General features: G+C 24.6%; 1 protein-coding gene across 1 annotated transcript; it reads left to right on the top strand.

Annotated features, from left to right (window-relative positions):
• The first annotated feature begins 843 nt into the window (after positions 1-843).
• Positions 844-14,862, top strand: LOC100871199 (uncharacterized). Its single transcript, XM_003697116.4, has 6 exons — positions 844-1,200; positions 8,201-10,327; positions 10,901-11,224; positions 11,823-12,056; positions 13,073-13,549; positions 13,708-14,862. Exons 1-6 carry the CDS (start codon positions 1,186-1,188, stop codon positions 13,726-13,728), a joined length of 3,198 nt encoding a protein of 1,065 aa, XP_003697164.3. The 5' UTR covers positions 844-1,185; the 3' UTR covers positions 13,729-14,862.
• Positions 14,863-15,049: the final 187 nt, after the last annotated feature.

The raw sequence follows: 15,049 nt of genomic DNA on the forward strand, positions 1-15,049 counted from the left end.
CTTTTATTTCCTTCTTAATTCTTCTATTTCCTTCTTACTTCATCTAATAAAACTTAAATTGCTTATAATTTAATAAATAAACTTCATTAATATTTTTGTATATCAACTTTTGTACTTATTTTTTTCTAGAATCAAAGATATATTAACACCACATATATAAAAATACTACTATAATATTTTTTTTCTTAATCTTATGTTATGAATTTATTGATATTTTAAAATAATATATAAAATAATGTTTATATAAATTGAAATGATTATTTTCTTTAATCTATTAACTTGGAATTTTTTCAACCAAAATTATATTTACATAGTAAGAAATACTACTTATTAAAAATAAAATCCATGTTATTATATATCTATTGAATAAAAATTTATAAAATTGATAATGAAAAGTAATAATTTTTAAATGATTTGCGGTGTGTAAATCAAATTTAGATTTAAATATTATAATTTAGATTTAAATACATAATCTATAAAAAGTGACTTTTATTCATTATACAATAACAAAAAGAAATTTTACCCTATGTCTTAAAAATAAAAATACAATAAAATATTATATTTTTTTATTTGGAATTGTCTGTTTGGAATCATCAATTCAATAGTTTTCTCAAACAATCCCTAAATTCAAATAAATTTCCCCTAGATTGTTCTTCAACAGAGAGGGTACACAGCTAAGAGAACTTTCGTAGAAATATATGCATTATGAGAGAGAGAGATTGGTAGGTAGAAAAGGAGTTCGATTCTTTAAGAGTAAAAGAAAGGATAAAGAGATGGAGAGAAAGAGAGAAGAAAGGAAAGAAGGAGCAAATGTATATAAGCGTGTTGCATGGAAAACGCTCCAATGGACTCTCTCTTTGACCCTACTGAAGCGTGCACCTTCCTGTTTTTTCTTCGTTCTTCTTGCTCTTTGAAGTTCTCTTCTACAAGATCTTCTTCGCCTCGTGTCCTTCTTCTTCGATACATATCTTACTGTGAAGAAACGATAATTCTTTCGCGTCGCGCTCATTTCAATTGTGTGTTATCAAGGATGAAACATTGAATTTTTTGCTGCCTTCAAATTGCGTGGTTTTTTGTAAATTGTTTCTTTTCAATTAAAAAGTGTGATAATCGAATTGAAAAGTTTTAATTTGGTTTTTGTGATATGTTTTTAACGAAAAGGATCTAAAATATAGATAGTGAAACATGAATATTCTTCGAGTGAGTATAAATCATATTTTAAATTAAAATGTTTATTAAATATTTAATTTCAAATAATAGCAATTTTAATAAAGGATGTTATTTTTAAAGTATAACTATTTCAAAGAAAAATGATAATTTTTAAGATTTTTATATTTACATTATTTCTGGAAACTTTAAATATACTTTATAATTTCATATAATTAATTGTTCGTTTAAAGAAATTATAATGAATAAAACGATAACAAAAACAATAATAATTATTTTAATTTAAATTCTAAATAAATGAAAAATTATATTTAAATAATTATATTTTGGAAAATATTATAAAAATATTTGTATATATGAGTTAAATGCATAATATAATAATTCATCTCTTAAGCTAAATAATAATAATTTTATTACATAAAATTTCTTCAAATTCTAGGTATAAATAATAACATTATGATATTAAAATTTTTACACGTTGGATAACATATTATATATATTATATATATTATATTTTACATATTATTTATTATTTTATATTTATTTTAAATCATATTTATTTAAATTTTATATTTATTTTAATTTTATTCTGTTCTTAATTGATATAAACTAAATCTAATTTAATATATATATATATGTATGATCATTAAAAATTTAAAAAGAAAATATTGAAAAAGTAAATTAAATATAAGCAAATGAAATCTTTGAAATCTTTCTTATAATATCTTTAAAGCTTTTTAGCAAAACTTATTTCACATTTGTTTTCACATTTGTTCACAAAAATATATCAAATCATGTTATATTATGAGAATGTTACAATCTTTTCACTTTAATAAGTAAGTAAATATATAGATATAGAATGTTTTTAAAAAATTATATATAATATAATCTTTTTATCTTAATTTTTCAAATTAATAATCAAAAATTTAATTTTATAATTAAATATCCTACAAAATTCTATATAGTAAAATATAAATAAATATAGATAAATTTTTCTAAATTATTAAAAATTATTTTTTTTTATTTTTTCTATAGCATTAATATTTTTTTTTTAATCTTTTTATTCAATTAAATTTTTTATTTATGATTACATTTACTAGTAATTAAAAATTAATGATTAGAAACTCTATACATATGTATTTTATTGATTTTGCATTATATTTGTGAGAGTAGATGTTCGACTTTTTAACTATACATCTTATGAGGCGAAAGCCGTACTGACGAAGATAAATTACTATTTTTTTTCAGATAAATTTTATATTATATTACATGTATATATAAATATATTCTAATTTTATATATGTTCTATAAATTTTATAATTTCTATTGTTTTATTGTCTAATTTTTCGATTTTTATAAATTCTTTATTCATAATTCATATTCATAATTCATAAATTATCTTAAATTGTAATTAATGCTATTGAAACATTAATTTTAATACAAAATAAGAAAAGCATAATTATCTTTCTATTTTAATTAAATAAAAAAACTTACTTTTATTAAGAAATATATTTTTGTTTCTTAATTTTTTATTCAAAAAGAAATTATTTTATGTAGATATATTTTGAAAATTACAAACAATAAAACATTATGGAATAATATAATTGTTATTATGTATTAAGAAAAAATTATTATTTACTTATTTATTTACTTTAAAATATAATTAGTAGTATAGTTGAAATGAGAATTAAATAATTATTCTCTTAAAATTATTGCAAATTAAAAACCTATGCTTTTTAATTTGAAATTTTTATAAAACTTAATATATGTTTCTTTGTGTAGAATTCTATAAAGGAACAGAATTTTATAAAGTACTTGATTTATCATGCAAAGTATATCAAGCGAAAGTTAAAAATCACGAATTCAAAGTCTGGCAACACAACAATCCAAAGACATGACCAAATTTAAGTATTTTAAAATCCGTTTACGATCAGTTTACTTCCGATTTTCGATAAATTAACTAAAACTTACGATATTAAAATGTGATAATATTAATTTATTTGTTAAATATGAATAAACAATTTAAAACTTAAAAATTTTAAGATATTTTGAGATTAAATTTTCTAAATTTTTCTTACAAAATTCCTATTATTTAAATTTTTTTGAAAAATTTTTACGAAAAAATTAATTCAAATATTATTTTGAAATATACACTTCGACTTCATCGTATATACTTACAATTTCATTAACAATTCAACTGAAATAAAAATATCAATTTGAATAAGAACAAAGATATATATATATATGGAAATATTAATTTATTTTAACAAAAAAAATCTTATATAACTTAATATAATAATCTTATATATCTTATATTTTATTTTTAGACATTTTAATTTTTTGTTAAAAATTTGAAAATATTTTCTGACACATTACTATAATAAACATTACTAATTTACACACTTCTAATAGTTAAAATATAACAAACTTATTTGTGCATAGATAAATATAAAGGATATATAAAGGATACTATACATTATATTTTATAAATTCCATATAATTGCATATTGCATTTCTTTGTTTGAAAAATTTTACTACGATTTTTTTTATTTAACTTTTGGCAAACTATCAAGAAACAGGAAATTAATTCACGCGGACATGACCATTTGCAAAAGCTTTCGAAAGTTAGGACTGATTTGTATACATCGTGAATTGTCAATCACACATGATCCAACAAGGACGCGTGAACGATACAAGGGAAACATATGTTCGACGCTTTCGAATGATCCTCGTTGTTTGGCATAGTGCCAACGTAGGAGCGAAACTCTTCCGAATACGACCTAAATCTGTCGCTTTCCGTTTGCACGTTTCTTCTTCTTATCAATGTCAATACGGATTTTCTTCGAATAAGCTTTATGACCTTATTAAGTATTGACATGATTAGAGTTTAAATTCTATTTTTATGTCCCTTCTTCTCTTTTTTTTTTTTGAATTACTAGGTAATATAGATATTACTTTTTTTCTGCTTTTCTAAATTTTCAATATTATTATTATTCAATAAATTTGTTTTTCATAATTGAATTGTAATTAGAAAACTATTTTTATTAAAATAAAGCATATATAAAATATTTATTTTTATACATAATTCTATGTAAATGATAAGTTGATTGATTGTCTTATTATTAATATAAAATTGTAATTTACATGTAATTTTAATTTTTTCATTTACTATATTTATATACAACTTTGTCATTTCTTATTATTAATATTAATTAATTATTATTTAAAAAGATTCACAATCAGAAATGATTTTCATGTATTTATTAATAGATTTTTATTAACAACTATATTATTAATATTGCAACTATATTATTAATCATTTATCTAAAACAAATATTTGCTTCGATAATAAAAATGAAAAACATGATTTATTCTAACATCGTTTAGATTTTATTATAGCTTCGAAAATTAAATATCATATATATATATCAAATATTCGAATAGTTAAATAAAATTTGTTTTATTTTGTTATAAAAATAGCTTATATCGATTACATGTTGATTACAAAATGTCGAAAACAAGAATATTAAATGTATATTCTGTATTTGTTATTTTCTCTTATTTGTTAAAAAAATTAAATAATCAAATCTAACTTAACTTAATCGAATCTATACATTAATTATAAAATAAACAAAAATATTAAATATTCTTATTGTTTTCTGTCTTTTAAAAACCGGAATATGTTTTGTGCATATGATGTACGCGATAATTAACTCTCATTATCAAGGTATTCCTGTAATTGTTTTTCCCATTCAAGATATTTCGTTAAAACCGTTAGAACTTGTTTCTTTTTAAGAGTAAGATTTCAAGATTTTCACTTTATCTCTTCTCACTAAGTTCTCAACAAACAGAATCTTTCTGTTTGAAATTCATTTTTTACTACAGTTACCTCATAAAAAGATTACACAGAGATAAGATATGTATTGAGATAAGTCGGAATAAGATTTATGATAAAATTTCTCTCTTTGAAAAATCGTATTAAAAAAATTCTATTAACAATTATTAAGGAAACGTATTGAGAAATCGTATTAAAAAAACTCTATTAACAATTATTAAAATAATATAATAATAGCAAGTATAGATTAACCAGAATACTAAATTCATTATTGCAAATGATCATCATGATTTCATTCAATCTATATATTTTCATTTTCATTTAATTTTACAATCGATTATTAATAATCAATAATCTTTTGTTGTACTTTTCCATACGTTAAGCTTATTAATGTACATATCAAAAAATTCTTTTGATCTATCTAATGTTCTCATCATAATTATTTAATTTTATGATATTAAAAGTCAACAAAAAATTTAATATTATTTGCTATTTTAAATATTTTCTCATTATCTAATAGTGTAACTATATTATTATTAGTTTTAAAGACAATACTTTTATATCGCCTATATTATTTTCTTTTCAGTTCCTGTTAAAATAGGATTTTTAGCACATTGCCTCAAAGAAAAATTCTTAATAAACGACGATATTATTTCAATTTGAGGTAACCAGAAGAAAATTGCAGTCTCATTATCGATATTGGTTAGTCTCGATTAGCGTCGGCATTTATTCTGGCACAAGTGTCCCTCACATGAGCGCACTAACACCTTGCTGAATGCGCATTATACAGATTACATGCAACCACGTATTACATCTTTTCACTGTAGGTCGACTCTCGTAATACCCACAGCCCACTTACCTACATTACCCCTGCTACACTGAATATCTCTTATATATCTCGATTATTACAGTGTGTGAACCACCTACTCTTCAATGAAGAAAAGATCTATCTCACGATCAGACGGCACATACCGAGCATATACCGTTTTTTGATAACCAAAATTAGATGACAATGTAATTTTAATGACTCAATTATCTATATCTTAGTAGCTAGTAAGAGTATCGTTGGATAAATGTTACAATTAAGTATTACTTTTTTTTTAACGAATATTTTAAGTATAAGCATATTTGACAATAATTTTGCATTATATATAAATGATGAATTTTAAGATTAAGATAAAAATTATATTTGTTAATTTTTTATATTTTCTTATATGAAAGCATATTTATATCGAATTTTATTTCTATATAATGTCGAAAATCTAAATAAGTAAAAAGACATATAAAGAATATATTAACGTATTTTCAATCAAACGATTTATTATTTTTTATTTTATAAATTATTTGTTATTTAATTTTAATAAAAATAATAAGTTTCTTATAGTGTTTATAAATATTTTTGTTATTATTGTTTCTTATTATTACACGCTTATTACTATAAATTTATTGTTCAATATTTATTTTGAATATTTCAAGAACAAATATTAATTTTCAATTAAAAAATAAATATTGTTTCTTTAGTTTATCATATTTCCAAATATTGATATCTCAAATTCCTTTTGATTAAATATTTAATATCAATTGAAATACGTTGTTCATCAAACAACAATTAATATAAAATAAAATTTTAATTATTTTCAAATTATTATTCGAAACAAATCTCATTCTTGATTCGAATTCGATTAAATAACAAATTTGTTATCAAATTATTTATTTTAATTTTAATTTAATTAATTATCATTTATCATATTATCTTATCTCTATTCTTTCTAAGATATTTACAAAGACGACAAATGATAAAAAAATTGCACATTGTTTGCTACTTTCGCTTGAGCAACCATTTCTTGTCCGCGGCTAAAAATATAAAGCACACTGGCTTTGATGTTAGTAGGTTTAAAAGCGATATGAGGGGATTGTGTCTTTTTTTTTTTTTTTTTTTTTTTTGTTTCCGTTTGTTCACTTTCTTATGCAGTTCCTGTTCTCGCGATAAATACAGTGATCCACGAGTACTCTCGTTCTTTCTCACACGTCCGCATATTTCACGATAAACGTAAAATAGTACATGGAGCTCCACAGGAACACCATTGACTTTGTAACTCGTGAGAAACTCATAGCTGCCCGCTCAAATCTTCTCTGCACTTGATTTTATACCATGCTTGCTCCCCTTTCACTTCTGACCCTTTGATTTGATTATTTAGTCGAATATTAATCTATACAGTGATGAAGAAGAATCTTAATTTTGAATCTTTTTATCGTTATATCTATATACAATCAAGATATAGAGAAATATTTATATCCTATGTTATAAGGAAATCTTGATTTTATTGTCTATGTAAAATATAATGAACTATTACATGAAGCAATTTTTTTTGTCAATAAAATCTCTTTGAGAGAATGAAATTAACCTCCAAAAGTTTCAATATTTTTTTAATTTTGGAAACAATCTTATCTAAGGATACTTTTTATAACAAGATGATAAAGCATTAAATATTTTATAATTTAAAATTCTGTGAAAGAAATAGTACTGAAATGCTGATTTCATTTTCTTAAAGTTCTATTTAAAAATTGCCGCATATATATTCATTATACACAAAGTTTTATTAAAAGTAAAAAAATGTTTTAAAAATAAAGAATTAAAAAGAGTTTTAAGTTTTTGTAACGTAGAATACAAATACTTTTTTGTGATTAAGTTTTATTTACATATAATTATAAAAATAATTTATTTTTAGCATCTTTTAAAATTTCTTGTTAAATCGAAAATAATTGATCAAATATAAAATATGGAAATAAAATTTATATATAATTAGTACAGAAATATAGAAGTATTTTAATTTAAGTGAAATTGTGTAGCTCTGGCATAATTCAAAGCAGTACTGAAAGTTCCTCAGGAAGTGACCTACTTCAGTTTACCCTATGTGTTTATTTTCCATGGTTATTGACTATTGTGAGAAGTGTACAAAGTTTTCTTAGAATATGCATTCATGAATTTTCATCTCTGTTAGAAATCTAATATTTATTAATTATTATTGAATTTATGATACATTACTTCTCGTGATATCAAATCGTTTCAATAAATCTATATTTGAAAATTTTACTTTTTATGTTACACACACTTTCGTTATATATGAAATATCTAAATATCTAAAAATGAAGTAAATTTAAAATTTAATCTAATTGTCAATATATATGCTTTTATAGGTCTCATTAACGCTATTTCTATTCACCTTTATGTGTGATACAACCTCATGCTTGAAGACTGATCGAAGCGAATCGTTCTTTAATAATGGCCCAAATATTAATCGTCGCAGTCGAAGGATCGAATTAAATGAATATTTAGTTCCACCTCCTATATCAAAATCTCATTCTCTGAGAACAGGAAGAGTGACAAATTCTTCGCCAACGGAATCACCAGGATACCTCTCACAATTGATGAACTGGTTAAATCCTTTCAATTACGGTTCTTCCACTTCTGCGCCACTGAAACCACCATCACACATTGAAGTATCTTATCCTCCACCCCCTCAATCTTATAACTCACCAACGTTTAATTTGCATTCTGCTCTGCAACCTGGTCCACCTCCACCTCCACTTCTTCATCCTCCAATTGGACCTCAAACTGGCCCATCTCTACATTTCCCTATTAGTTCATCCGCTCCTGTTCAACATTCTGGCCTATTTCACACAGCTTCTTCCGTCCCTCATCTTGGTCCACCACGTAGCCCTCCACCTGGCCCAAGTTTACAATTTTACAATATCCCTTCAGACAATTTTCACGACGTGCAACGTGCCCAGAAAGACCACCGTGCAATTCACATATCAATGAACAAAGGGAAGCAATGCAATCCTTGCAATAAAGTTCCTTGGATTCCAATGCAAAGTGGAAGTCATTCTGACAATTATCCTCCTCTTCCTCCTCCCCCTGCACAACTTTCGAACGGTTATCTCCCTCCTAGCAATCAAGCGAATCACGACGTCCAATTCGCGGCCTCGCATGAGATCAGGATACCAGAAATTCCTCAGGCACCCATCGATCAAAATCCATTCAACAATCCATTACCAAATCCACAATTATATTCTGTACCAGTGCCTCCACTGTATAAACCTTTCGATAGACCGTCTCAAAATCCATCAGAGATAGAACCACCGCCTCTTCCTGTAATACCGTTGGATGGCCAGGAACACAAAGGCTCCGAAATTAACGACGAACGCTATAACGTTCATAACAACAATGATATAAGATCCATTGGAACGGAAGTTAATGAAGGAATACTTCAAAACCAAAATGAAATAAGCAAAGGGCCTACAGGTCACAAAGAATTATACGACTATACGAGAGAGAATTATACGAGTTCTATTCTCAATACTCAACCTCCTGTATCAGGACCGTTTTTTGATCAAGGGTATAGCAATAATCCTTTTTCGATCTCGAACCAAGAAAATGGCGGAGTTTTAAATCAGCCTGTGTCACAAGTTCAGGATACTGTGAATAGTTTTGGCTCGAATCTTGAAAATCACGAGTTCTCCGATCAAAATGATTACCAAGAATCGTTTAAATCGAACTCGATCCCGAATACCGATTTGAATTATTTACCGCCAGATTTAAATCCATCGGCAAGCTTCGGTACTTCGATCATTCACCAAGACGCGGGAAATTTGAATTATTCTGACGATTTGTCTCCCAGCGGGAGTGTCGTGAAGGATTCTCACATAACGGCTCAGACACCTAAAACGAGTTTTGTCTCGAAAGAGGAATCGATACACTATGAAGAATCGCCGCTGTTGGATCTGACGAAAAATGGCGAAAGTCGAACAGACGCGCAATGGCCGACTTCCACTAATGGATACAACGATATCGATGATGTTTCCGATAATACGGCGAAGACAACTACGGATTATAGTTTAGAAACCGACAATGTATACTTCGAGGATTCGTCGAGCTATGTCAAACCGACTGATTCTTATACTTCGTCGGATATTCAAAATATTAACAATATTTTTGGAGGTTCGACAACCACTACTGAAGTTTTTTTAAACCATAATAATAAAAATCAGGATGTCGAAACGTCAACAATTACTACACAATATACGAGTCAACAAGATGTTTCGTATATTCCGCCATCCGGACAACCGGGATATTTGTGGCCAAGTTTGTCCACAATGAATACGTCGAACGATTATTCGAGAAATCAAGCGTTTTTGAATCATCTTGCTGAATCGAACAATTCTTTTCTAGAAACTAAGAATTTTTGGAAGCAAGATAGTGTAGATTTAAAAAATGCCAAAGATACATTTCAGAAGCAACAAAATATGAAGCGAAATAAACAAGTAAGTAAAATAAAAGAATTTATATATGACAGTGTATTATGGTAAAATTTTTATACAAAAATTATAGTGAATTTAAAATATAATGATTATTAAAATAAAATAATTGTAAATTTGTTGCGTAAATTTCTTTTTCAACGAGATTTAATTTTAATAATAAATGAGTATGAAAAGCATTGATATAATTAATAAATTAAATTTTCTAACATATAAGAGATTAATATATTATTATTTGCAATAATTGTTAAATAGTTTATTTATAAAGTTGAATTATTTGAAATATATATTGATAAAGCAATATAGTACAAAAATATAATACATATGGTCGTCTTAAATTTAAAATTTTATTAATTGAAAAAAAAAAAATTTTTTATCTTATCAAGAGAAGATTAAAACGGTATGAATTTTTATAATACTTTTAATCTTTTTTTCTCTATTTTCAATATCATTTGATTGATATATCACACAAAATACACACAAAATGTGAATTTATAAATTTAATATTTCTAATTATAAATATCACAAATATTTCATCTATCTGAATTATATAAATTTATTAAAATAATGATATTTTAGGTACAAGTCATCATACCGTATACATCAGAATATACGCCAATTCCGTTTCAACAATCTTACGGAGATTGGAGTGTCAAAACTAATTTCAATCGAACACAGTCAAGAAAGATTCCTCCTCGAAGCGAATTGAACGGTGATAACTACCTGCAACAAGAATCTAGAAATGAAATTCGAGTTGTTAATCAATTTCAATCGCAATTCAATTTCAACAATTCGAACGTGCAATCGCTAAGACCGGAGGATTCACGAAGCACTACAACAAGAGCAAACACTTCCATTGACGTACGCAGATTACAAAAAAATATCGATAATTGGACGATACAAGTAAGTTTACGAATTGTAAAAAAAATAAATATACATATATCTTATTAATTATATAATATAATAGAGGAGAAAAATTATTTAAAATTAAGTTCTTATAAATAAAATTTTATAACTTTGGAAAATTACGATAAAATGAAAAACAAATGCAAAATTATAATTTTAATAAATAAATATCACGTGTGCTTTTAATAAATCATTAAAATGATGAGGATATTTGGATGCTAGAAAGTTTTAAACTACTTTATAAATAAGTCACGATTTTACCCAGATTTCATTTTTTGGCTAATTTTTTTTATACTTGCTACATAATTTTCATATTTCTATTTTTTTTTTAAAGAAAAGTTTTATTTATTTTATTATCTTTTTCGAAAATTATGATTTTTTTATTAAATTTTTTTCTAATTTTAATTGTCAAATTAATTAATACGCATGACACAGTTCTAATTCTTAACAATTCTTTTTTAATTTTTCAAAAGATTGAATATAATAATAAAAAAAAAGTATTAATATGATTAATGTTGATTCGATGATTCTCTATATCGCAAAACAAAATTATTGCGATATAGAGAATAAAGAATAACTAAACATTTTTCTTTAGGAATATTCAAAACCTACAACATCTAGCACGATTTTACCTAGTTCTTTGCACCCTTACCTTTCGCCATCAAAGAAAATTCCAACTGAATACTTGACAACGACGGAACCAGGCGACCACGGGAACCAGTTGAAAGATCACAATGAAAGTGTGAAAACGTATTCTTTAGCTGGCTTTAGTTTCAATGAAGTAGAACACGAAGGATCCGCGAGCAATCATATTGAAGAAACGCAGCCGGTAATTTATTATGTGCTACCTTTGTAAACTCTAATTTTCACCTTTCATTTACTTACATTTATTTCCAAATTGTTATTTCTCATCTTCTCTAAATTCTCTAAATTGTGAATGATATTAATGTATATACAATAATGATCCTTTACTATTATTGATATCTTTAATATTATTTTTCTACAATAATCTCATTATTACTATATAAAACGCGAAAAACACATCTGAAATTTTTTTATATTATAAATATTCTTAAAAATATATATTTCTGATATTGATATATTTTTTAAACTACATATTTAGTTTAAAAAAAGATATATATTATAGTATTAATATAATTAATAATAATTATGAAACTAAAACTGTTTATCTTTAAATAGAATTTTTTAATCAGGAGATTTTTGCTTGAAAAGTTTTCAAAATTTCTAAATTAAATTATTAAAACCTGTCTTTAAGTGAAAGAAGAGATGCTAAAGCAAGAATTCGAAATATACCTTTATGATAAAAAGATTCATGCTTTAAGAAAACTGAATAAAAAGATTTTTCTGTTTTTAAGATTCATTTTAATTTAAGTAATCTATATTTTAAATATTTAACTCTTTGAAGAAAAATTTATTTATCTAATGAATATTTTTTCAATTTTTTAAAACATAATTTTCTTATTAATATGATACGTATTATTAATAAAATACGTATTTATTATCAACATATAATTTTTTTTATATATTTAATATTTTTCTTGATCCATTCCATTTCTATAGATACTGTAACATAAAAATTAAAAATATTAAAATCCACCAAAAAACAAAATTTATTCAAAAATTCATTTTCAACAGTTTAATTTTTGTAAAACTTCAAAACTTTTTTTTGAAATTTTTGCTTTTTCTTTATTAAGTTATTATATTATCGCTCTTTAGCTATGCTTTAATAATATTTGTGTAATTAATATAATAATTTTATAATTCGTATAATATATTTTTTATCGATTACTTTTTCTCATAAATACGTTAATTGTTGATTTTCAGTCCGTGAAAATTGCACGCATAAGTAATCCAAAAGCCAGTAGCGTGCATAGCGTAAATAAATCCGCGACAGAAGAAAAATCGACATGGGAATCGCATTCTGTGTCTATATCGCCTGTAAATAAAGAACGAGTTTATGTGGTGACGCCATTACCAACACCCGAAATACCTTCGAAAAACGGTTTGAAAAAACAACAAAGGAAAGAGGAACAAAAAAATGTGCAACGATCAAGTGAACCGATTGTGATTGATACAAGCAACAATAAAAATAATTTAAGCGAATTCGAGGCTATCGAAAAAGCTTATCAAGTACTTCCACAAGCTGTAAATAATCTTGCTGTAGCATCCACGGGAAAAGAGAACATTCCTTTGTGGGGAATCATGGAACACGAAGAATTTGCCTCGTTGAATCCGGACGAAAACGACGAGGAAACTGACGATGTTGCGGATGGACCGGTACTTTATTCTGGACATTCAAAGGTGATAAAACATTGAAAATGTTAAATTGAAAATGATATTTTTGCATTTTTTTTTTTTTTGATATCCTTTCAATAATTTGAAAAACAGAAAATTATTCGAAGATAGAAGTATCGTTGATTGCTAATTATTAAATTTATATGAAATGACATTATTTATAGGTATCACGAGCTAAACGATGACGTAAATACTCCTTAAATATGAAGGCTGAAGAACACAATTTTTAATTGTGAATATTTGACTGTAGTATCATTTCAATTTTAAGAACTTTTTTATTATTTGATCTTCGTGTATCAAAATATGAATGAGACAAATCTAGTGTTTTCAATGCACGATTTCAATTTTATTACGGCCAGTGAATACTAATAGTACTAAGTCAAATATTAGTCAAATACGTTAGTTATTTGTAAAATAAGTAGATATATAATCAATCATAGAAATATTCATATCCTATATTACAAAAAAAAATCATCTTATTCGAAAGTTTTAATTTTATTGAAGAATTTATGTAGAGCATAATAAGTTATATATGCAGCATTTTCTTATCGATAGGAAATTTCTTTGAGGTATAAAGTTAATGAAGTTAAAACAATTTCATCTGGAAATATTTTTCATAATAAAGTAAAAGAACAGTTTAGTTAAAAACTAAACATTTTATAATTTAAGATTTTATTTTAATTTATACTGTTACAAAATTATATTGAAACTTTGAACGATTTCATTTCGTTTTTAAAGTGATATTCGCTAAAAAAAATTGCTACGTATATAATTTTTTAAAGTTTTATTAAAAAGGAAAAAATTTAAAAAGAAAAAAAATTAAAAACATTAAATTTTCGTAATTTTTGTAAGACTATAAATATTTCTGTGATTGTATATTTTTGTAAAAAGGTGCGTTTTATTGAGATTTTCTATTTTCTATTTTTATTTTTGCCTTTTATACTAAGAATTACTATAAATATATTTTTTCATTCGCATAAAATTAATTCAATGCATTATGTGCATTATTTTGTAAATACTTAAAATTAAATATATTGTAAAATTAATAATAGAATTAAACTAATTCTAAAGATCGTACACAGGTAAGCTTACACATAAGTTTCTTAATTATAATTGTACAATAGTAGAAAATTCAATTTGTTATATACTATTAAATAAATTAAGATACAATTAATAATATAAATTATTAATGTAACATTGTTAAAAATTTTTTCTAGTTATGAATTTAAAATATCACTTTACTAAATGAAAAAGTGAAACACAAAACAGTAAATAACATAAACCTGAAATATATAAAACAATAAATATTTTTCAACGAACTATAGTTATAATATTAATCACTTCCTGAAAATATTTATCACTTTCTGAAATTGATTTTTTAATGCGATTAAATTTAAATTTTGTTTAAACGAATTAAAAGTTTACGTTTAGACATTTTATAAATTTTTTCTATGAACATACATATATACATACACACACACATATATATTTTTTCTTTTATGTTCA

This window comes from Apis florea, unplaced genomic scaffold (assembly GCF_048593485.1).
Source record: "Apis florea isolate Af1SG1 unplaced genomic scaffold, ASM4859348v1 contig_3078_pilon, whole genome shotgun sequence".
In the NCBI taxonomy this organism is placed as follows: domain Eukaryota; kingdom Metazoa; phylum Arthropoda; class Insecta; order Hymenoptera; family Apidae; genus Apis; species Apis florea.

Coding starts and splice junctions, on each gene's coding strand:
- LOC100871199 (XM_003697116.4), top strand. Junction 10,328..10,900: donor ATATGAAGCGAAATAAACAA/GTAAGTAAAATA, acceptor ATGATATTTTAG/GTACAAGTCATCATACCGTA. Junction 13,550..13,707: donor TTTATTCTGGACATTCAAAG/GTGATAAAACAT, acceptor CATTATTTATAG/GTATCACGAGCTAAACGATG.